General features: G+C 43.2%; 3 protein-coding genes across 4 annotated transcripts; all 3 read left to right on the top strand.

The window, feature by feature from the left end:
* The first annotated feature begins 840 nt into the window (after window positions 1-840).
* On the top strand, window positions 841-8,277 carry tomm70a (translocase of outer mitochondrial membrane 70 homolog A (S. cerevisiae)). The gene is made up of 12 exons (XM_070832237.1): window positions 841-1,143; window positions 2,579-2,752; window positions 3,765-3,891; window positions 3,976-4,085; window positions 4,184-4,332; window positions 5,020-5,227; window positions 5,707-5,841; window positions 5,950-6,057; window positions 6,184-6,300; window positions 7,458-7,555; window positions 7,661-7,783; window positions 7,866-8,277. The coding sequence occupies exons 1-12, from the start codon at window positions 910-912 to the stop codon at window positions 8,017-8,019; spliced, it is 1,737 nt and encodes a 578-aa protein (XP_070688338.1). The 5' UTR covers window positions 841-909; the 3' UTR covers window positions 8,020-8,277.
* A 2,289-nt stretch (window positions 8,278-10,566) lies between these two features.
* On the top strand, window positions 10,567-20,496 carry tbc1d23 (TBC1 domain family, member 23). 2 transcript variants are annotated; one of them, XM_070832457.1, is made up of 19 exons: window positions 10,567-10,611; window positions 11,723-11,828; window positions 12,354-12,459; window positions 13,079-13,283; window positions 13,381-13,504; window positions 13,626-13,750; window positions 13,847-13,893; window positions 13,984-14,087; window positions 14,238-14,360; window positions 14,495-14,587; window positions 15,213-15,383; window positions 15,515-15,557; window positions 15,671-15,777; window positions 15,892-16,034; window positions 16,302-16,346; window positions 17,105-17,193; window positions 17,302-17,437; window positions 17,650-17,844; window positions 18,490-20,496. In XM_070832457.1, the coding sequence occupies exons 1-19, from the start codon at window positions 10,574-10,576 to the stop codon at window positions 18,572-18,574; spliced, it is 2,085 nt and encodes a 694-aa protein (XP_070688558.1). In that variant the 5' UTR covers window positions 10,567-10,573; the 3' UTR covers window positions 18,575-20,496. The 2 variants fall into 2 exon arrangements, with proteins under 2 accessions (XP_070688558.1, XP_070688559.1); XM_070832458.1 differs by lacking the exon at window positions 16,302-16,346.
* Window positions 20,497-21,275: 779 nt separating this feature from the next.
* On the top strand, window positions 21,276-23,907 carry nit2 (nitrilase family, member 2). Its single transcript, XM_070832547.1, has 10 exons — window positions 21,276-21,326; window positions 21,493-21,611; window positions 21,734-21,854; window positions 22,179-22,267; window positions 22,359-22,452; window positions 22,542-22,616; window positions 22,704-22,782; window positions 22,914-23,012; window positions 23,166-23,221; window positions 23,377-23,907. Exons 1-10 carry the CDS (start codon window positions 21,299-21,301, stop codon window positions 23,475-23,477), a joined length of 861 nt encoding a protein of 286 aa, XP_070688648.1. The 5' UTR covers window positions 21,276-21,298; the 3' UTR covers window positions 23,478-23,907.
* Window positions 23,908-23,935: the final 28 nt, after the last annotated feature.

Genomic DNA, 23,935 nt, shown 5'->3' with positions numbered 1-23,935 from the left:
AGACAGACCAGCACAAAGCTCTGAAATGGGACAGAGAGGAGACTTCACTTGGCAAAGACACAATCCTACGATAAATCCACGCTGATCAAAATAAAAGTTGTTGTGTTTGGGGTTGAAAAAGATGCACAATTTGAAAAGAAACATTAGACTACAGTGCAGCACTGTCTTTTCATGACAAGCCATAATGTCTTTTAGCAAAAAAAAAAAAAAAAATGTGCAGAGGTACACCTACAGCATTTTTAATTCAAGAGGTTATCTCTGTATAATAGGAGACAATGGAGGAGTGTGGATTTATGGAGTGAGTCTGCAGCACTGCCACCTGCTGACTGCAGTCAGTCTGCATACAGGCAAATGAGTACATTTTGTAGTTTTTTTGAATTTTTCACCGTTCAAAGGCACAGTTTATTTGGTATAACTTGCACTTAAATTTTGTTGAAATTATGTCAAATGATCTGTTTCTATTTTACAGTGCGAAGTGTAATTAATCAAAATAATAATCATATTTGTGTCTTTCTAGGACCTTATTCATTCTATAATGCGTATGTTTATAATGCATCTTGGATGAAACAGGCTCTATTTTACCCGAACAGGCAATTAAACCTGCTAAGGACGTTTGTCGTGTGTAAATACTGATATACACATATGTTTGCTACAGTTAGCAACGCATCATTGCAACAAAACTACTACAATGGACTACAGCAGGCAAGTTAATCGCTCTGAGATGATGGTTGGACTACAAAACGCCACAGCCGTACTACAACTACACTCAGCCCCGTGGCTTGTCCGCCAGTATCCCATGATCCCTCGGTGCGTGTGTGTGACCTCGCTCAGCACGGGAAGAAGAAGCGGCGGTCGCTCACGCTGTTTGCTGGTGGTGCTGACTGGCTAACTATCGCTCGGTTGTACATCATGGCTGCTTCAAAGCCAGTCGAGCCGCAGTCGGGGACTGGACTCCCCCGCTGGCAGCTGGCACTGTTAGTCGGGACGCCCATAGTGCTGGGAGTGGGGGCAGTGTACCTGTGGAACCGCAGCAGGACGAAGGAAAGGAAAGGGACCGGGGAGCGGAAAACACCTGAAGGCAGCGCCAGTCCCGTGCAGGGCCAGGACGGCGCAGCACGAGCCAGCCGGGAGCAGGAGAACATGGTAACGGTTGCCTAGAGATTCTTCTCTGCTCTGCTGCAAAGTCACATTAAACACATTAGCATGAGTTAGCTGGCTGCACTGTGTACACTTCTCTCAGTAAGCGTGTCAATGCCATAAGAAGTACAGTCAAGGACACCCAACGTTGCCGTCCCGGTCAGTGACAGCTACCTTCACCAGAGCAAGGCCGATAGCAACCGGTTCGTCGGCGGTGGATTAGCCAGTGTTAATTTCTAGCTAGCTGTCTCGTAAGCTAACGTTATCCCGCTAGCAAGCTAGGCTAACTAGCCTGGTTGCAGATGTTTTAACATCGCCCGCCTGTAAATCAAACGTGATCGACATGAAGGCGCAAGTGTAGAAACGCATACGGGAACAACGCGACACCATGTCTTTGAATCGAAACCGTAGCTAGTTGACGAAATGGCGTTGTAATTGGCAGGATTTTAGCGTGTTGGCTAACGTTATCTTCTCAGAAAGTCAGGTGTGGCGGGGATGGCTGTCATTTGAATCTGTTTTTTAGATATGACAGAATAGGTTAATGGTGGCTGTCACCACTTTCGCTTTGCGATATCCCGCATGGATAATGTGCAGTGACGCACGCAGTCACCCGCTGTTTACAAATGATTTCAAACTACAGCAGGGTTTTAATGTAACTAAACAGATAATTTACATATACTGTCAGTGAGAGCTGTCTTTGGGTTTTTTCAGTCTCCAGCATTAAAGTGTAAAAAACGGGTCATCTCTCGTCTGCCTTCCTGTTGTCGTATGAAATGCCGCTGTGCTATTATAAAACACGTAATGAGAGCCACGTTAAAAAATATGAGGGCATTATGTCGTAATAGTGACAAAGGGATTGTACATTTGATGAAACGGTCAAGGATTCATTTGAGGCATTAGGATATGTTATAAGTCATGTAGATGGGCTAGGGTTAGGTCTGCAGGCATGATTGTTCATTAAAATGATTAAGGCAAACACAAAAAGAGCACTCTAACTATTTGTTGCCAGTGTGGGCTCTCAGTTCAAATATACATGCTGTCAATTTGTCTGAGTTTATATGTTGTTGCAGTGTGTCCTAATGTCTTAGTAATATTCTTCCTAATCCACCACTGGAGTAATTTCTCTTAGGAAACTTAAACTTGTGCTCTGGAGTTAAGCACATCCGCCATGACAGTAGAACATTAAATTGTTATAATTGGTTTCTTAGCAGTTTTGGGCAGTCCGTTTGATGGCATTCGATCCTTGTAGTTCCCCTTTGAAAAGTCTATTGCAGCTTAAGATGCTGAAGGATACTTAACCATGTAGAAAAACAATCTATAGGCTCTTCAGTCCCATAAACCAGTTCACTCAATCACAGGTGAGACAATAAGTGTTGCCTTCTCGCTCTCTCTCTCTCTCTCTCTCTCTCTCTCTCTCTCTCTCTCTCTCTCTTTCATTTAGAGCCCCTTGGATCGGGCCCAAGCAGCAAAGAACAAGGGCAACAAGTACTTCAAGGCTGGAAAGTATGAGAACGCTATCCAGTGCTACACGGATGCCATTGCTCTCTGCCCCACTGAGCAAAAGACTGATTTATCAACGTTTTACCAGAACAGAGCAGCAGCCTACGAACAACAGGTTGGTGCCACCTACTTCTAATCTGTTGTTCGTGAAAAAGATCCACCTTGTGTGTAACAGTGTTTAAAAAAAAAAAAGTCACTCTTTTTAGTGATGTAAATGTCCAAGGAAAAAAAAACTGCTCTAATGACACTGATTCTTCAGTAGCTGTGTTTACATGGACCCTAATATTCCACTAATAATTGGAATAGTAGCCCAATCAGAATTAAAAATGCCTCATCTAACCTATCAATTGGAAGACAACGGCCCGATCCGGCACAATCAGAAGTAATTTAGAGCGGTGGTCTAAACCCTTGATAATCCATCCCTCCATTCTGTAGGATCTGATTGGAAAAAATGTATTGTTTTTGGTGATGTCGTCTTCTTCTGTTATATTTCTAGCAGATTAGACTCTTACTGTGGGCTGAGCCACTTTGCTCCTGTCAGAAAAATATATATTCTGATTAAATGTTTTGGAGCATGTCAATTCACACCTTATTGGATCACTTTGTTTTGTGTCCATGTAAACAATATTGTCCATGTAACCACAGCTAATGAGTCTTATTCTAACCGTATGCTTGTCTCTAGCTAAACGTGTGTGTGTGTGTGTGTGTGTGTGTGTGTGTGTGTGTGTGTGTGTGTGTGTGTGTGTGTGTGTGTGTGTGTGTGTGTGTGTGTGTGTGTGTGTGTGTGTGTGTGTGTGTGTGTGTGTGTGTGTGTGTGTGTGTGTGTGTGTGTGTGTGTGTGTGTGTGTGTGTGTGGTCAATATTTCGCAGATTCTGTGTAAATCATCAACATACTCAGATTCCTACCCTCCCCACATGTTTGATTAAAGGTTTACCTCACAGAGGTTAATACAACATCATGAGGTCCTCTGTGCACACAAGCTTTCCAGCTAAAAGTGTGATATTGAAACCGTTATTAAACTTGGTTACAGATGCTGTTCCGATTTAAAGATTAGTTTTATAAATTGGCTTTCATATTCAGATGCAGATGTGTTTTGAGGATAAAAAGACTGTCACCATCATTTCAGATGAAATGGACAGAAGTTGTACAGGACTGCTCTCAGGCTGTGGAACTGAATCCACGCTACGTCAAGGCACTGTTCAGGAGGGCTAAAGCTCTGGAAAAACTAGACAACAAGAAGGAGTGCCTAGAGGGTGAGACTCTCCTTCCTTCTATAAACATTCTTTCACAAGTTTGCAATTTTTTACAGTCTGTGTTGTTCCCTGTGTATCCTCCAGACGTCACAGCGGTGTGTATTCTCGAGGCCTTCCAGAACCAACAGAGCATGCTGCTAGCAGACAAAGTACTGAAACAGCTGGGAAAAGAGAAGGCCAAAGACAAATACAAGGTATCTGTCCACTTTTAGAGACTGTTGTTTCAAATCATAACTCTTTGACTTATCACAGCGACCTTATACTTGTTATTTTTTTTATCCCTCTTTTGTAGAATCGTGAGCCGATGATGCCCTCTCCTCAGTTCATCAAGTCCTACTTCAGCTCGTTCACTGATGACATCATCTCACAGCCCCTGCAGAAAGGGGAGAAGAAAGACGAAGACAAGGACAAGGAGGGCGAGACAGCTGAGGTCACTGCGAGGTCAGACAACGTTCACTCCTTTCAGTCTGATTGGTACGCTCAGGTTGTACCAGGAGGGACAGACAAGCTGCTGCTACAGACTAAGATGCTGGACAGTTTTTACAGGGATGTTCGTCCCGCTGTAGACCTGACACAGAGGGAAAAAAACCTTTTTGCCATTATAATCATGCAGCCATTCCACTTTAACTTCATCATTCATTTTTATTAGCGTACGACTCCGAGCACAAGGATTGTTTGACAAACAGGACAGTGGATGTAAAAATGCTGAACTGTGATTAAACTTAATGGCAGAAAGCCTCTTGTTTCTTCAAGACGTCATACAGAGAATGTCTGACCTGCAGTTGGAGCAATCCTTATTGTTTTTGTTGAGAATTTCTCCAGTAGAAATTTTTGGACAATCAGAAATGGGGATAAACCAGTTGCCTGACATGGTTGTCCATAGAACACATGGCATGAGACTAGCATGGCTAAAAATTGGAATGTATAGAATATGTTATACTCTCAAACTGCTTAATAATAGAGTTGCAAGCTCGGAGGAGCTGAGAGGCTTCCTCTCGTTCTGGAAGTAAAATTCACATTCATTCAAAAGAATGAAGAAAAAAACGTACATGTGAATACTTAGTAACCGTAAAACTGTGAATAATCACTTGGTAGATGAACTCCTGGTCTGTTTCTTCATCTCTTCAGCTCTGGCTATCTGAAGGCAAAGCAGTACATGGAGGAGGAGAACTATGACAAAATCATCAGTGAATGCACCAAGGAGATCGAGTCAGGTGGTCGATACACTGCAGAGGCCCTGCTGCTGCGCGCCACCTTCTACCTGCTGATCGGTAACGCCACTGCTGCTCAGCCTGATTTGGATCGGGTAATCAACATGCAGGATGCCAATGTGAAGGTACGGGCCGTTTGTTTGATAAGCTTCTTCTTAGTTGAGAATACAAGGGCAATTTGACTCCAGGGATAGTGGATTGGTAAGACTATAAGGGACTACAAATATATCATAAACCAGCCAGTGTTAAGGTTCAGTTGTACCTGCAGATGATCCTTGTGATTTGGTAGCTTTGAGTAAAAGTATCGTTCAAGACACCAAAATAAGGAATTAATCACATTCTTAAATCACATGAGGTTTGCAGATAATTTCAGCGCTGTTCCTGATTTCAGTTCTTCAATACATTTTCAGAGAAACGTGCCCACATTACTGTTCCCTGTTTTATACGAGCAAAAGAGGGATCGAGTGGAATGCACCGGATCAGTTCTGACTTCAATGCATGCCATTTTCTCACAGTTTATCAAATGATTTGTAGACATAACAAAAGATGTTGGAAAGCTACAAACTGACAGGGTCCCTCTCTGCGCTATCGTCTGCTTCTACAGCTACGAGCCAATGCTTTGATCAAGCGTGGCAGCATGTACATGCAGCAGCAGCAGCCTATGCTCTCTACACAAGATTTCAACATGGCAGCTGAGATTGACACACGCAACCCTGACGTCTATCACCACAGGGGTCAGGTAGGAGACTGGTTGAAATACTTTCTTTAACGTCAGTCTGTTAATGTCAGTTAATGACAGCTGCTAACAGGCTACTGTGCTCTTTCTAAACTTTCTGTTTCCTCTCAGCTGAAAATCCTGCTGGACCAGGTGGACGAGGCGGTAGGAGACTTTGATGAGTGCATCTTGCTCAGGCCAGACTCTGCTCTCGCCCAGGCACAGAAGTGTTTTGCTCTTGTAAGTAATGAAAGAAAGATAATTAGGAAAGCAAGTGTGTCATTATCTTATTTGCCCACCTACAGCAGTAATGGCTGCTGCAACTCAAGATTAGCTGGTGAGTTTCTTTTTTTATGTGTTCTTCAGTACAGACAAGCATACACTGGAAACAACCCATCACAAGTACAGACAGCCATGGACGGCTTTGAGGACGTCATCAGAAGGTTCCCCAAGTGTGCTGAGGGCTACGCTCTTTACGCTCAGGTACAGAATCAAAAACTTGATTTTCTATGCCAGTGGGTGCTTTAGTTCTCAGCTGTCCGGCCCACTTCACAGTGTGTTGGCTGTAGAACTTTTGAGTATAATTCAGACAGATATTAGCTAGCTTAGCTATAGCTAGTTAAGCTATCCCTTTTTTTCATGTGTAAGACTTGTGGACTGGCCTGGCCACTGGCTAACTGTAGGGCCCTGCTTAAGTGGTAGGCCAGTGTTGGACTGTCACACCACAGCGCTGGAAATAAAGGAATCAATGAGTTTCTCTCCTCAGTTTCTGTTTTTGGCTTAAGTGTTTGTGCTTTTGAGACAGAACTAATTTGTTATATATCCTCACTAATGTACTTAAAGCTACTGTTAGAGCTAGCCTTAGCAAACATGGTTGGCCCAGCCACTGTAGACCAACACCTCTTCAACCATAAAGTCCACCATGATGGATTTTTTACAGTAATATGAATAACAATAGACTTGATTTTTTTTTTTACTGTATCAACACCAAAATCTGAAGTGCCATATCAGTTGGTCCAAGTGGGTGTGGCTTATGCATCATTGTCTATCTTTGCTTAATTTACTGGAAGCTGGAATGTGCTAGAATAGACTAGAAACATGGCACCGTAACAGCCAATGAAGTGCTCCTCAAAAATTAGATCGCAATGGGCCGATTCCCCATTTTTCCCTCAATTGAGAGAAAAACGGGTTTGAACCTGCATGCTGCTGCTTGTGGCTTTATTACTTGTATTATTTTTGGGCTGTGTTCACACATTCTACACATGCATATTATTTATTATTTACCATAAATACTTTTAGTAACCAGTTGCCATAGCATGATGGTGAGCCGTTTACTACTGACATGGATGTAATTGGCAAAGGCATGTGAGTATAACCTCACGATGATCTATCTTTGGATCAGTTTTAAATGTGTGTATATATCTTGAATATCTATGCCGGTAGAAAACAGCTACTCGTCGTTACATTGTTGTTAAACGCCATTAGAGATCATTAAATAAGCTGGTTAAACTAGTTAGCTCAAGTGAGGGAAGCGATGTATGTGGTGCACAAAAAAAAAACTTAAGTTTGACCAACTGTTATTTCTGCACCCCAAAATAAGGAGGATAGTTGTGTAACTTTTTTTTTTTTTTTTTTTACAGGCTCTGACTGATCAGCAGCAGTTTGGAAAAGCAGACGAGATGTATGACAAGTGTATTGAACTGGAACCAGACAATGCTACCACATATGTCCACAAGGGGTAGGCAGGCTTTCCTTTTACGCTGGCATGTTGTTGAAATAACAAGTAAATAAATTGCTGTGTTTAAATCAATCACCAGTGTTTGATTTTTCAGTATATGTCCAGTTTGTTACAGCTCCAGTGGAAACAAGACCTCGACTTGGGTCTAGAGCTCATCAGTAAGGCCATTGAAATTGACAACAAATGTGACTTTGCCTACGAAACTATGGGAACCATTGAAGTTCAAAGGTGAGTTTAACAATCTGACTCAGTCCACACATTAGAAGACCTCATCAAAGAGCTTGAAATAACCATAATCATCTCCTTTCAGGGGCAACCTGGACAAGGCAATAGAAATGTTCAACAAGGCAATTAACCTAGCCAAGTCGGAGATGGAGATGGCCCATTTGTACTCATTATGTGATGCAGCATACGCCCAGACAGAGGTGGCAAGGAAGTACGGGCTGAAACCTCCGACACTGTAACCTCTTCAATTTATCATCAATCTCTTCATTGCTCGACCTAACTGTGTTAAAAGTGCAAATGTGTCTGACTTAACTTTGATTTATAAAAAATGAGTACTGGATGATGTGAGAAAAAAGGAAGAACCCTGAATATATATATACCGTGTTTACATCACATGAAAGGGGTTTGTTATCACAGAAAGAAGGATTTCTATTCACACTCAAGATGAGGCTGTGATTCAGGCCTCTGGTTGACTTGGTGGCTCAGCGGGGTGGGGATTTGGGGATTTGGAGATTTGGGGTGGGGGGGATGGGGGGTCTTAACCAACACAGCCCTTCACTGATGCTTAATTCAACCAGAACATTGTCGTCACCCCTTTTGACTGCTCAGAATAAGAAAAGTGTCATGGAGAGAGAAAAACATACATGAATGGCCATGTATACTCGTCTAAATTAATGGTAACTATGTGAAATGTAAGTGAACTGAAATGTGCACAGTCTGTTGAACCAATTACTGACTTCTAGCCATTTGTGGCACTTTTAAATCTACAGAGAATACTGTGAGAGCTTTATACAGTTCTAATGGACTGTTCACTGGTTCATTTATGCTGGTCTAAAGTGGGTACGTTCAACTCCTTTCATATTGTAACTTACATTAACAGTTCTGAATGCAAGATTAAAATTATAGTCCACTGTGTAATGTCTGTGTTTGTAATGCTGGAAATCATCCCATGGACACGGGCAACAGACAGGCTAGTTTAGCATCCTGAAGTGTGTTTTTTTTTCTTTTTCTTTAATTTTTTTTTTTTTTTATTATGGGATTGCCTGTTTTTTTTTTTTTATATATATTTGTGCAGCATGTTCACTTTATAAATAAATGTAAATGCAATGCTCGTGCTGTCTTGAACACTAGGAAACCCCCAACTATAAGAACCTTTGGGCAAAACACTTCTTATTAGAAAAACATAACCAACTTTATGTCTTTAGTTTTTATTGAAGATGCTATTTTTGAAAAGCCTCTAGTGTCAGAAGATGTGACAAGGGATTGGATAATTCAGTGGTTTGTCCTAGCTCACTTTAATTAAGAAACATGATTTATTTTCTATGCTATTGAAAATGTTTATTTTTCATGCTACATTTGGTGTCATCTTTTGACTCTAAGACTGATTTTATTTTTTTCTTTCCCTTTCAAACAATATCGTCAAAAACCTTAGCCTTATTGTTTCTAACCCACCCGCAGCCCTGAGAATCTCATGATTTGGTTCACAAGTAGTGTCCATACTATGTAAGGAATAACAAATCAGCCGCCACTGCCAAAGGTTTGCATGTTTTGAACATTTTCAGTCTTTAGGAAACTAAATTCCAAATTCTTATGTTCTGTGACATTCATTCATCTTGCGGCGGTAATGGCTAAATTTGACTAAATGTATGGTAATACCAGGTAACCAAATCATGCGTTCCAGCTGCGGAGTGAGGACTACTACAACTCAACTTTGCTAAACTTCAGAATCAAACAATGGTTAACCTTTGAGAGGCTGACTTAACCCTCATCAGATAATCTTTAGATATTCACCAATTTTTTGCTGATGGAAATTACACTGACATTCTTCATCAACGACATGTATGGTGACCAAAGTGAAAAAGAATATGAATCCTAATAAAGATATAATTCCTGGAATGAATTTCAGTTTCGCAAGTTTCTTTTAGCCTCTACTGCTGTTATAAAGACACACTGACAACTCTTCGTCCTCTGTGACTCTGTTAGAAACTAAATTCTGTTTTCATACTTTGAAATGTAATTTTTTTTCTTTATTTTTGCTCGATTTTATGGCTTGTCTGGGTTTCATCCCAGTGGTCTGTAACATTACTGCAATTAATAATGCTCAATGTTGGCTTCTGGGCAGATTAATCAGTATTTACCTAATTTTTAATGAATACGAAGCAGCTTGTAATTTGTAAACTTAGATAGTAATGTTCAGCAGTCTGCTAATTGTTCTCAAACAGAAGCTGTCTGACATCAGTGTAGTGTTTATTAAGGGCTAATCTGTGCCCCTCCTGTTGATGCTGCCCCCTTCAGGCACAGAAGGTAACATCTAGCAGCATCTAGCAGTTAAAACTATAATTATATATTTTTTATTCATCTTTGTGCACACGAGACTTCGTCAGATAAAGTGAAATGATTAAAGAAAATGGAACATGACAGTAACACTCAGTAGATATTTAAAGTTTAAGCAGATTCACAATGTAGCTTTATATTAGACTTTCTGTGTCAGTTAAATATTTGACAAGTTTGACATGCTACATCAAGTAAAACGGGTGTGTAATATAAAGTTAATAATGGCTGGTTTCTGAATTGTCAAAGCAGTGGTGTTAAAGCAATAAAGTGTCCACTGTTTCTTAATGACAGGTAGGTCATTGTTAAAGTTGTAAGGGTTGGCATGTTTGTTACATTTTCTGAACAGAGACAAATAGTTAGTAGACGCCAAACAACTTCAGTGGCTCATTAATTAATGACAGCGCATCGCGACACATGGGCCGTGTTGACGGCATTTGACGTGTCTCCGTCAACACAACAATGGCGGACGCCGTGGAGGAAGCTCTACAGGGCAGCTGGTGAGACCATTTGTTATTGGACGGACGTGATAAGAGACGTTTTGTCGATTGTCAAACGATTGTGTCGGCTTCATCTGACAAAATGTGATGTATAGTAGCTAAAGATGAGTTTATGTTGTCAATCTGCTCCGCTGGCGATGGATGCTGGTCTGAAACCAGCTTGGTGCCGTTACAGCTCGGCAGCTAGCCAGCTAATGTTAATTAGCCAAGTTGGTTCCGATAAATTTGTAGCCGGACACATATTACCACGAAGCTTTTGAGAAAACTTCGTCTAAGTATTTGTTTGTTAATGTCTCTTTTTCTGGCGTCGACAAGTTTACAGACAAAGCTTGTTAGCCAGCATGCTAACAATAACTAGCTTGATAGATAGCCGGTGTTTGTCGAGTTCTGCTTCCCTTTAACCACAACCCAGCCTTAGCCCCTGGTTACACCGAGCTCCGGCTTGTTCTTCTCATGCAACCCGCTAAACGCCAACATAACGAAAATGTTTAAAATAATCTTGGAGTCGCCGGTAAAGTATTGAACTTGTGTCATAAACTATTTGTGGAGCGGGACGATGTGGAGATAACTATCATCACCAACAGACTGCCATATCTTTGTGTGTCCTGCAATGGAAGATCACCTGTTAAATGGTCGAGATGACTTTTAACACAATTCACTGCATAACAATGGAAAGACAAACTCAAACTCAATTGATCAGCTCCTGCTACTGTGAATAACAACAATTACATGGGATGTAACTAATGATTATTTTCAATTGGCTTATCAATATCAAGGAACATTTTGTTTGCAGTACAAATTGATGGCTTCAAGTAGATTATTTTATCATTTTACCACTTTGTCTTAGTGGCACTTTTAAGTGGCTTAAGTGATTAATTGATTCATCTTTGTCACTTTTTTGTTGATTCATTTACCAAATTAGCCGCTCAGCATTTCTGAACAGCAGCACATCACATCATGATTCACAGAGCAAATAGACGTGACTACAAATAAGTTGTTCATGTGACATGTATCAATACATGTCCCGTGGACACGCATAACAAATCTTAACTGTGTTATATGGTAAATATGGACTTTTCTGTTTATACTGTGTGCTGTTCTGCTTGTTCAGGGACCAGGATCTGGCTGAGGCTCTGGACTCTGGCGGCTCTGACATGGAGATGGAGAGAAGCATCATCCAGGATCATTCAGCTCAGCACAGGGCCAAGATGTGGAAGGTGAGAGGCTTGACAGGAGTCAGTCCACGCACGCTGAGAGCAGGAGCGCTCATATACACATGATCACATTCAAGTATCAGTTGAATTCAGCATTGCTTCTGTGATTAGAATCCACATGCTGGAAAGGTGGGAATTACTCTCAAGAATACCATCCTGCATCTCTAATTTTACTAATCTGTCGTAATGCAAGTATTTCTGTGTGCATCGATCTGTAATGTATTTTACCTGACTAACCAACTCTTATGTGGTTAATAGATCCAGCTAGTTTATTTTGTTAAAAGGCATTCCTAGGATTGCAGAGATTGATGTTTGTGTCTTTGAATAGGCTACATGTAATATCACAAGTTAAGATATCAAGCCATGCAGCTACATCTCTGTAGATTAGTTAGTCATTAGTGGAGCAGCAGATGAGTCATGGATTGCAATCTCAGTCTCAGTCTCAGTCTTTGACATGTGATTATCAAGTGTCCCTTTATCATCCAGTATCTGTATGTTTAGTAGTAATTCCTTGGTTTGTGTTGGCAGATTGCTCTAAATGTCTCTGGAAAAGGAGATAGCCTGTCTCCCTGGGACGGCGTCCTCGATTTACCAGAACAGACCCTCATTCACAACCGCAGTCAGCAGCTCATTGGTGAGTAAATAACTTTGCCAGTGACTCCATGACACAATTCTGGGTTTTGGAATTACTGCAATAAAAGTAGGGAGTTGGCACTGACACGTGAGCAGAATGAATTTAGCCACTAGCTGTTTGGACAAGTCCAGGATGTGAATCCCCCTTAAAATGAAAAGTACCAAACCATAAGGTGTAACACACACGCACACACACGCACACACACGCACACACACGCACACACACGCACACACACGCACACACACGCACACACACACACACACACACGCACACACACACACGCCTGGAAGCAGCAGGAGAGATGAAAGATGGACCGTGGTAATTTTGGAACTCATTCACATTCTGCCCACATTTAAAGAAGATTGTCAGGTTTTCAGAGGAACAAATGACTTTTATTGTCTGACAAGGTGACAACAAGATCTGATGCGGCTCAAAATAGGAAGCCTCCTGTGACAGTGATGCCCAGAAAACAGTGCTCTTTTCGTGCACTGTTAGATGATTTAAAAGGTTTTCTTGTACTGCTAGCTTCTTTTGTCAGTGCACATTCTACTTTCCACATTGGAAGTGTCACTGTTTACCAAAAAACACTGACACGTCCTGTCTTGGTTCCCATGTTTAGATCAGCTGGAAGCGTCAGACGAGGAGGGGAGCGATATGGTGGCTGATGTCGAGTCAGTCATCACTTTCTACTGTAAGTCCCGCAACATTTCCTTCACCCCAGAGCTGAGCTGGCCACACCTGCTCAAACCACTACTCGGGCTTCAGCTTCCCCGCAGTGACCTCTACAACTGCTTCTACGCTGTGATGAACAAATACATCCCCAGGTGAGCTGTCGAAGCACCGCTTTACGCACTCTTTGCTCACAAATACAGTGAAAATAAAGACTTGAATTATTAAGTGTGTCAAATATGTTCATTCCAGGGACTGTGTGCCGAACGGCCGACCTTTCCACCTGTACAGACTACTGCTGCAGTACCATGAGCCGGAGCTCTGCTCCTTCTTGGACACCAAAAAGATCACACCTGACTCCTACGCCATCAACTGGGTATGTGTTTCTGTCCTCGCAGTCATAGCTCGTCCAATGCAGTCATAACCCAGTGACTGCAAATACATTAGTGGTCACGTCTGAACTACTGTATGTGTCTGTGTTTATATCTCCTCCATAGTTGGGCAGTCTGTTTTCCAGCCACTGCCCTCCCGACGTTACCCAGGCCTTGTGGGACTTCTACCTCCAGCAGGCTGACCCCTTCCTCATTTTCTTCCTCATGCTCATCATGCTCGTCAATGCCAAGTAGGCGGCCGCTAGCGGAAGCTAGAGTCAGAAACAGGATCATACTGAGGAACCTTAAATGTGAATATGATTTGTCTCTGTTTGATTTGCTTGTAGAGAGACCATCCTAGCACAAGAAGGACACAGCAAAGAGGACATCATCAGTAAGTTTGACTTGTTGTCATTTTATTTGCGAGTTGTTTTGATATCATAGTAAATGATGGATGTAAATGAGGCTTTCTTCTTTCTCACAGAAATGCTGGAAGCGTCTCCCTCTCTCCTGGAAAGCGAGGACATTGAAGATTTGTTCTCTCTGGCACAGTATTACCAGAGCAAGACCCCTTTGTCACTCAGAAAGGTTAGGCGTTACGTGCGGATGAACAGTCTTGTGTTTGATAACCACAGAGGAGTACTGAGCAGAAAGCTTACAAAGAGATGAAGGCGGCTGCATAAGAGAGCTCATTGTTTCAAAGCCGGTATTGTGTGTTTGTGTTTTCTGCCCCGGTAGATGAACCAGAATCTGTTTGGTAGCAGCCTGGTGGCTCTAAAAGAAGAGGACACTGACCTGAGTCAGGCACTGTGTCTCCCCGTGTCTGTCCCTGACATTCTGCAGGCCAACCAGCTGCAGCAGGTCAGTAACACTCAAGTTACTTTCAGCTGACATTCAGAAACTAAGAAATAAATTATTAACCTTTTACGCGATAGCAATGTGAGTAGAAAGAAAGAGAAGAGAATGTGTAATGTGATAATGGATTTTACTTTCAGGATGGGGTGCGCTTCTTTGTGGTGGATTGTCGGCCTGCAGAGCAGTACAACGCTGGGCACCTGTCCACGGCCTTCCACCTGGACTCTGACCTGGTGAGAGTTGACAGTATTGATTTGTGCAGGGATTTCCCCTGCCTATCTGACTCAAAGGGGAGCCACCTTTAGTATTTTTAGCTGCCACCTTTGTTGAAAAGCCCCACAAGAACTAATTTTGATGACAAAATTGCAGTGCCTTTTTATCTGCAGCTGCTTTGCACATTGTGTGTGGTACTCCAGTGTAGAGGCAGCAGGGGGAATGAGAAGCGTAGTTTGTTTGAGGAATACGGCAAAGTGTGTGTCCGTGGTGAGTGTGTGGTTGAGTGGGAGAGAGAGAGAGCAGAAAGTAACGATGAATGTGATGTGAGCAGGGGAAACGGGTAGGAGTGAAGCTTTCAGTCTGGCAGTAAATGCACTGTGTACGTTACAGTTTGTCAGTTTGATGAATAAAGGCTGCAGATTGTCATGCCTAAGGCACAGAATCAAAATTTACTACACATCCAAGTCAAAACAAAACCAAAGCCGTAACAACATTCTCATGGCGAACGCACAAACTGTTCGAGTATGCCACTCATATTTTCCAGCCTTTGCCACCTCTGTCTCAAAACAACCCTTCATGCTCTGAAATGTACGCTGCATATGAATGTATGTGGAGTAATAAGTGTTGTCTTTCGTCTCATAGATGCTCCAGAACCCCTCTGAGTTCGCCCTCTCTGTGAAGTCCCTCCTGGAGGCTCAGAAGCAGTCTTTGGAGTCCGGCTCCATCGCCAGCGGAGAGCACCTGTGCTTCATGGGCAGTGGGAGGGAGGAGGAGGACATGTACATGAACATGGTGCTGGCCCATTTCCTACAGGTGAGGGATGAGAAGGAAGGTAGCTGGAGAGAAAAGGATCTATTACTGTTGTGCCATCTGCTTTCCTGTCAGGGAACATACGTTGCTTCATGATCTGCGTTTGATGTGTTTTTCTTTGTTTTTTGTTGCAGAAAAACAAAGAATATGTCAGCATTGCTAAAGGAGGTTTCATGGGTAAGTAGGTGAATGCTGAGTACACATCGTTTCTACAATTGACCCCTGGTCATAAACGCTGTTTGTACATTTGTGAGAAGTGGAAACTCACAGTGGTTTTTGTGTGATTTCAGCCCTCCAGAAACATCTGGTAGACATGAATGTGGAAGGTCTCGACTCTTCATACGTCCACTGGATCGTCAGCACGTCAGGATCTCACAGCAGCCTCAGCTCTGCTGATGTAAGCGGCCAGAAACATTTGCGAACACACAGACCAGTTTGACTCTGCAGCATTTTTTCCTTCCTTCCTTTCCTTCTTTTAAACAGATGAATTGTCTTTTTTTTCCCAATGCAGGGAGAGTCACTAAGTAGCCCTGGAGACAGCAAAGGCGTCAAGTCTTTGGTTAACAAAATGACGTTTGCTCTCAAGTCCAAGTCGGTAAACGTAAAGGAGAAGATGATCAGCTTCATCGAGAATACCTCCACCCCCGTAGAAAGGTGAGGTCTAAATCCCTCCCTCAGAAACCTTCACCCCTGAAGCCACAACACTACACACTCTGAGCCTTTGCTGCTTGATTTCTACGGGTGAAAATATTAAGTTCAGATAGAATTTTCAAATGATATATTAAAAGTAAGACGCATAACAATGAAATTACTTTATCCAGAAAACAAATGCTACAATTCTTTTTCAATTCACGCTAAATTCCACCAATTTGTGGGATTTGAATTTAAGTTCACCCAACCTTGTGCCTTATCCCACGCTAGAATGTCTTTCAATCTGCCCTGGCCAGAGAAGGTGATTCCAGATCGGTAAGAGCCCCCTGACATCGAGCTGTTTGTCACCAGCATGCCCACTGGCTGTAGATCCGCACCAGAACGCGGGAGTGTAGGACAGTGTCACATTAACGCATGCGTAGCATCAGCATCTCTGCCCACGCCGCTCACTCATGTAACAACCCTACACGTTCCCATACGGTGCGGCCAGGCTGTGCACCAGATGTTCAGGATCTGTCCTCATGCTTTCACTAACAACATCGAGCACTGCTGTTCGCACCACTAAAGCTGCTGTGGCCTGTCAGGAGGCATCGAGTCACCTTTACATCCACAACTCACTCAGGCCGTCGTCTCTTTCAAGTCTCAGTACATTTGGCGTTTTAGGGAGGACCTCAGCTTCACTGCTGTTAGCTTGGAGATGCTATAAACAGTCTGTCTTGCCATTTCATTGTTGTTTTAGATGATAGCCAGGGCTATGCAGACACATGAATTCACCATGAAAGGCAAAAACAACCCCAAGTTTGCTGCAGATAGCCCTGAATATCATACCATGACTAATCCGTAGCTCTACTGTAGTATCAGTGCTTCATTTAACCTCTTTCTTTATATTTAACAGCATAATCTGGCAGTAGTGGGCTCAGACTTTTTACTGCAGCCAAGACGTCTTCATGCCATTTCTATTAGTGTGCAACCTCGCCGTTATGTGTATTTAATGTGACTCTTCATCGCAGGCATTATGCATCCTCATATCCTTCACTCAGCGCTGATGTGGCCCTCTTGCTTTCCATTTCCAGGCATGTGAGCAGCAGTGACCGTGTTGGCAAACCTTACCGCGGGGTCAAGCCTGTTTTCAGTATTGGTGATGAAGAGGAGTATGACACAGGTAAACTCCCACTGAATGTAGCCCTCAAGACTATAAAGATATTTCAATAATGCGAGAACTTTTATTTTGAAAAACAAAATGGTAACCTGCATCTAATGCCCCCCCCAGATGAGATCGACAGCTCGTCCATGTCGGACGATGACAGGAAGGAGATTGTCAACATTCAGACCTGGATAAATAAACCAGATGTAAAGCATCACATTCCATGTAATGAGGTGAAAGAGACCGGTCACATGTTCCCCAGGTGAGTCACTGCCTGAATACATGTGGTAATGTTACATGAGTCACATGACACCCTGACACCCATCTCCCCCAGCTGTCATGGGTGTGGCAGGTTTGATTGGGCAATTATTAGGGGAAATTGCATTTAAACATGACTAATCTCCACTTCCTGAGGCATGACTGAACTAGAGGCATCCATGAAATCCTAACTCTGTTGATCTGTTGTTCTTCCAGCCACTTGTTGATCACAGCGACTCACATGTACTGCCTGCGGGAGATCGCCTCAAGGAAAGGCTTTGCCTACATCCAGTCAAGACAAGCACTGAACTCCGTGGTGAAGATCACATCCAAAAAGAAGCACCCCGAACTGATTACGTTCAAGTTTGGCAGCAACAACTCAGCTGGAGTGGAGATATCGGCAGTTGAGAGGTGACTGTCTACAGGAGCAGTTTTCAAATTTAAAATCAGCAACGATCCTAATGTACTCGGGGCTAATTACCTGGGTTGTCCTGTCATTTTGTGTCATATTTAAGCTCATCTGATTTTTTTGACTTCATTCAAGCTAGGCCATTAGCTTAGCTTAGCATAAAGACTGGATGGTGGGGGATGTGGCCCTGTCCAAAGCTCAAAACATGCCTCCGTACACAACCTAAGCTTACCCTTTAACATGTTTAAACGTACTCAAACAGGAAAAACCACAGTACACAGGGAGCTACATGCTGCAACTGTATTTTAATGGACAACAGTCGGCTGCATCTCTTCATGCTTTGCTAAACCAATTATCCGCTGGCTGCAGCCTCATATTTACGGTACAGATATGAGAGTGGTATGAAAGCAAATGAGCGTATTTTCCCAAATGCCCAACATTTTCTCGAACACACTGCTGTTCTCTCTGAAATTTAGACACATTTCTTGATTATCTTGGTACAGATAAAGTTAAAGTGCAGCAGGCTTAATTAGATCTACATTAATCATCATAGAATGCTAAAACTGATGCATGTAAAACTCTTCATAGAAGCTAATTTGTTAATGTCGTTGCCATTTCCTCTGTTTTCTTTCCCCCCTCCCTCTCAGATATTTGATACCCAACGCGGGCGACGCCACCAAGGTCATTAAGCAGCAGATCATGAAAGTCCTGGATGCTCTGGAGAGCTCATAAAGGGAGAGGACGGCCGCGACACGAACTGTACGAAGAGTCTCTGTCTGCCCAGAGTGAAACCTTCTCCCACTCTCCCTCGGCTGTCCTCCCTCCCGGACAGATCCAGTGCAGTGTTGACTGTGAAGCCCCGTGTGTCTGTGTTTGGGACATGTGGGCGCACTGCTGACTGCAGGCCTGTGGGAACAGCCTGTGTGTGTTGAAATACTTAGGTGCTCCGCAGTCATCCAACCATTCTCTTAATTTAAGTTAAACTATATTGGTTATACTGTATGGTTTCCTTTCTTAGTGATAGAACATGGGATCTCATTAACTCCGCTTTGGCAACTTCCCTCTGGCCTTAACGTAGCGCACTGACCGACCTGTTCAATCACCACATCATGACTGACCTTTTCCTTTTGATTCGGGTATCTCCAATCTGACTCATCCGTCTCAGTCTTAATTTACTTTCCCCTTGTGTTGAGAGTGGTTTTAACCATCATTGTCCCGCTCAGGGTCACCCAGCTCATATACATTAAAACGCACATCCCCAAGAAAAAAGAAGTGCTGGCACACGAGGCAGGTTTTCCTACCGCCACAAACTGTTTTTGATAACTTTTTTTTTTCTTTTGCAGCAGGCAGCCTTAAATAGAAATTATTTGAGGATGTTTATATGTGATGTATATATCGTTTAAACTGCTCTATAAAATCAGCACAGACCTTGCAATGTCATTCTGGAAGCATATCCTGATAGTTGCAGTGAAACTTAACCCAGCTCCTGAACCAGCTCACGTGGTTTGAAGTTCCCTTTTTTTCTAGAGTAAGAAGTGAGCCTTTTACAGAGTTTCTGGGAGATAACTTGTTGTTTTGCTTTTACACGTAATGATTAATTAACCTCATCTCATAGCAGTGTGATGTAGCTCTCTGAAAGCATCGCTGACAGTCGCTCTGGACTACATTAGTATTACAAGAGGAGGTTTGGGGATTGCAGTAATGAAGAGCCTGAGCACCTCAGTATTTTTCCATCCTATTCAGATTCAGTATGTGAATGATTTTCCCCAGTTAACCTAGTAGATACGTCCAGCTGAAATAAATGGCTGGTTGTGTTAGCATATGAACGGTTGTAACTGTAACTGAAGCAACACCGTGCTAACTTCTACATGTTCAGAAAGAAAAGACCAGTGGAACGAGGACTGTGCTTTGCACTTTGAGGCACAGCTTTGAAAGGAATGAACAGATAATTTGTAAAAAGGAAAGTCATTATATATCTATGTTTTCAAATCAGTCTGTCTTGTCCATCGTATTAGTGTAAACTAAGCCGTTTTAGTTCGCCTGCCACTGTTGCCTTCGGCCTCATGCCTGTGATGTGTGATATTGGCACCAGCAGTGGCAACATATCACAGTACATTGCTGCTTCTCCTCCAAACTTAAACTCTTGTTTTGGACTTTCGCTCGCTTCCTTCTTGCTTACTTATTCTAGTTGTGCAGGCAGCCTGGGTTTAAAGTGTCAAAGCCTCTGACGTGACGCGACACCTTCCTGACAGCTCCAGTTGAAACCTCTGTCCAGAGGTGGTGGTGGTGGTGTGGGTGGGTCATCCCATTTATCTATTGCAATTAAATGAGAGGTCGAAAAAACAAATGGCACATTTCAAATATGGGCAACAAAAACCAAAACTTGAATTAAAGACTCATAATTCTGGTCTTTCTTCACTCCAGTCTTTCATAGCATTCCCATGTAATCCATGCATTGTGTTGTAATTGTGTGATATCCTCCAGTACTGACTGGAACATCCTTGATCAGGAGTCTTTGCATTACTCTGTAACATCACTGGCAAAGGATGTCACCACTAGGCGAAATGCAACATGTCTCAAGTGTAATTTGCACCTTACCGTACTGCTATTATTTTCTAAGCATTTCTGTTTTTAATAAATGGAGATTATTCGACTGCACCTGTGGAAGCACAGTCATTCATACATTATTCAACATACTGCATGTATATTAAGAAAGCTTCAATATGACAGACTTCATTTTTCCTTATTATGTTTTAAGGTTGCAGTTTGCATAGTATTTGCAACCTGTGTTTGCATACAAGGACAAAGAAAAGCTTTATACTGGTGTCCTATTTCTGGCTGTTGTAAACAAGTCAGTGGAACAGGAAGATCATGCTCTCTGTTTTTCCTGCTTCGCCACTTGTTGTACTTTTAAGTAAATGGCAAAACAGCCAGCAGCAGTATGAAGATGACATGTGGCCCCATCTGTCTTTACCTTCAGTTTAAAGCATACAAATAAAAATCAGCATTCACACCAATGAAAACATTCAAAATGTAACTTCAGAGGAAACATGCATTAGATTTTCATTTGTACATGTTTATACTGACTAACCCCTGCAGGGTTCAGCCTCACGTTTGCTGCTGACTGCATTAACCAATGAGGAAATGAAACCGGATTGGCAGCAAGGCTCCCGCCCCCCTGCTGACGTAACTTCGCCCCTAAACTTCACATTAAATGTCCTGAACTTTACATCAGCGTTAGCATGTGTCGCAGAGGCACTTAAACTTAGAGCAACGATCGATTTACATCTGCAGGCGCTCACTGTCATTGTTTGTATCGTTTTTTATTTAGTTTTATTGAACCAGTCTGTATTTAAGACGAATTATAGACTCTTATTTTGAAAGTGCGATATCCACCCGGAAATACATGCTCTGTCAGCTGTGATCTGTGAAACCAAGCAGGACTGCTCTACATACATGTCCACTCTAGCCAAAGCAATGTCGAGTAAGTACTTAATTGTCTAAATTTACTTACTGAACGTGTAGCTGATTAACATGCACAGTCAACTTAGCGTGTTTAAAGTTGAGATATCAGACAAACTTCAGTCTCAGGTGCTGACACAGTCCTAGAGTGGCTGCAGAAACACGGTGATGGTCTCTTCCTCTGTCAGAGTTCCGCCTGGCTGTGGTCCAGCTGCAGGTGTCGAGCGTCAAGGCGGACAACCTGAGCAGAGCCCGGAGGCTGGTGAAGGAGGCCGCGGAGCAAGGCAGCAAAGTGGTGCTGCTGCCGGTGAGGAGGAGGAGGAGGAGGAGGCTGCTTTTACAACCCCGTTCAGTACATGAGTGTGAAGTTCAGGAGCACTCACCTCCTGCTGAGACACTGATGCCCTCTGTCACCTGTCATCAATACAGGAGTGCTTCAATTCTCCGTATGGGACCAACTTCTTCTCTGCTTACGCTGAGAGGATCCCAGGAGAGTCCACCCAGGTGCTGTCAGAGGCGGCCAAGGAGAACAAGGTGTACCTAGTAGGAGGTGGGGCAGCATCTGTGGCTCTACTAACATTCACACCAGGCTCCACGGAGGAGTGGAAGTGTTTCTCTGTCTCTGCAAAACTCCCCTTGTCTTTACTGATCTGTTTTATATATTCTAGATTATTTATGGGTGCTGCTCTGGATTGTAGTATTGTATTTCTTTTTACTACACGTTATAGGCAGAGAGGCCTGTTGCCATTGGTTCTTCTCAGCAGATTAGATTCACCTGGTGCTGCGTGAGGACTTTTGGGGGCTTGAAAGTACATAAAGGAATCAGCAGGAAAGTCCTGCGAAGAGCTTAAGCTTGTGGCTTGTTGTTCACCAGGATCCATCCCCGAAGAGGACGGTGGGAAGTTGTATAACAGCTGCACAGTGTTTGGGCCTGACGGAGAGCTCATTCTGAAACACAGGAAGGTACGTCTGCTGCACTAGTGCCTTTGTAATTTGTTTAAACTGCATAATGACCTCAGAGGTGCTTCTCTTCACCTTTCAATGTTTCTTCAAGATTCACCTCTTCGACATCGACGTTCCAGGGAAAATCCGCTTCCAGGAGTCTGAGACGCTGAGCCCAGGGAACAGTTTGTCAACGTTTGAAACGCGTAAGTGACGTCTCCTGGCTGCTGTGTTCTGTCCCCTGCAGCTTGACGAGCATCATTTCAGTGTGTTTCCTCTGTAATTCCCCCTGCAGCCTTCTGCAAAGTGGGTGTGGGGATTTGCTACGACATGAGGTTTGCAGAGCTGGCACAGCTCTATAGCAGGAAAGGTGAGTGGCTGACTAGACCGTTCAGAGCTGCTTTTAATGGCGTGTGTGCGTGCGGGCTAGTTGATGGGGTTGACCTTTTGTTCTCAGGCTGTCAGCTGCTCGTCTACCCCGGAGCCTTCAACATGACGACTGGTCCGGCCCACTGGGAGCTCCTCCAGAGGAGCAGGTCAGAGCGAGAGCCCCAGTGACTGTCCAAGATCTCTTTTTCATATCATTACACATCTGATAATCAGTGAAAAAGCAATCTTAAATATTTACTGCTGTAAAATGTACATCCTTTTGTTGTCTCCTTTGCAGGGCGCTTGATAACCAATTGTACGTGGCCACAGCGTCTCCTGCCAGAGATGAAGCTGCTTCATACGTCGCCTGGGGTCACAGCACTGTAGTTAACCCATGGTACAGTACAGAAAAACACTCCACTACTACTAGAAGTCCTGCGTTCAAAATGTCACTTAAATTACAGATGTATTATCAGCAAGATGTACCAAGAAAAATACTAGCGTCACAAGTGTCCTGATGACTTTTGATTGCTGTGATCTGTTGCTGTAGGGGAGAAGTTGTGTCAAAGGCCGGACCAGAGGAGGCCATTATTTATGCTGATATCGGTGAGTGAGAAGAGAGCTTTACTTTTTTTCTGCACACAGTATACTGATTAGATTATGAGATGAATTAGTGTGATGGCACTTGTAGGATTCTTACAGGCGCCGCCGTTGTCTCGCTGCACTAAACCGCTCTGTGTCTACGTGTGAACTGTTCCCAGACCTGCAGTATTTAGCCGACATCCGGCAGCAGATCCCCATCACGGTGCAGCGTCGTGACGACATCTACACGGTCACGTCTGTGCAGGAAGGATCGAGCTGAACGCTGAGACCTTCAGAAAAACAAGTCTCAAAGGTGCCGACTCTAAATACGCAACGGATCTCCTGCTGCAAGTGCTGCGTCTTCCTCTCCCCACGAAGGAGAAGACTTAATGGTGGAAAAGAGAGATGCAGTTGGGATGGTCACTGATTCACTGATGCCAGCGTGTTCTCAGCACCGTGGAGCTGCTCACTTCTTATGGACGGAGCTCGGGTTTGTCCTCTGCGTGAAGATTTGCTTGTCAAAGCCTCTCTAATGTGACAATCTGTATATTTTAATCAGTATCATAGTACTGGAAATTTCACCGTTGGTGTTTCTTGATGAAATGCTCCTTTAAAAAACAACAACTATTTAGTCTTTTCTTGGCTCTAGAGATTCCTATGTGACTCAGTTTGAGCCCCTCGTGGTTATATTTTCTGTAATGATGGAAACAGATCTGTAAGATGTTGAAATAAACAGCT

The sequence above is a fragment of the Pempheris klunzingeri genome, chromosome 6, assembly GCF_042242105.1.
Source record: "Pempheris klunzingeri isolate RE-2024b chromosome 6, fPemKlu1.hap1, whole genome shotgun sequence".
Taxonomy (NCBI): Eukaryota; Metazoa; Chordata; class Actinopteri; order Acropomatiformes; family Pempheridae; genus Pempheris; species Pempheris klunzingeri.
This window is presented reverse-complemented; position numbering and strand designations above follow the sequence as displayed.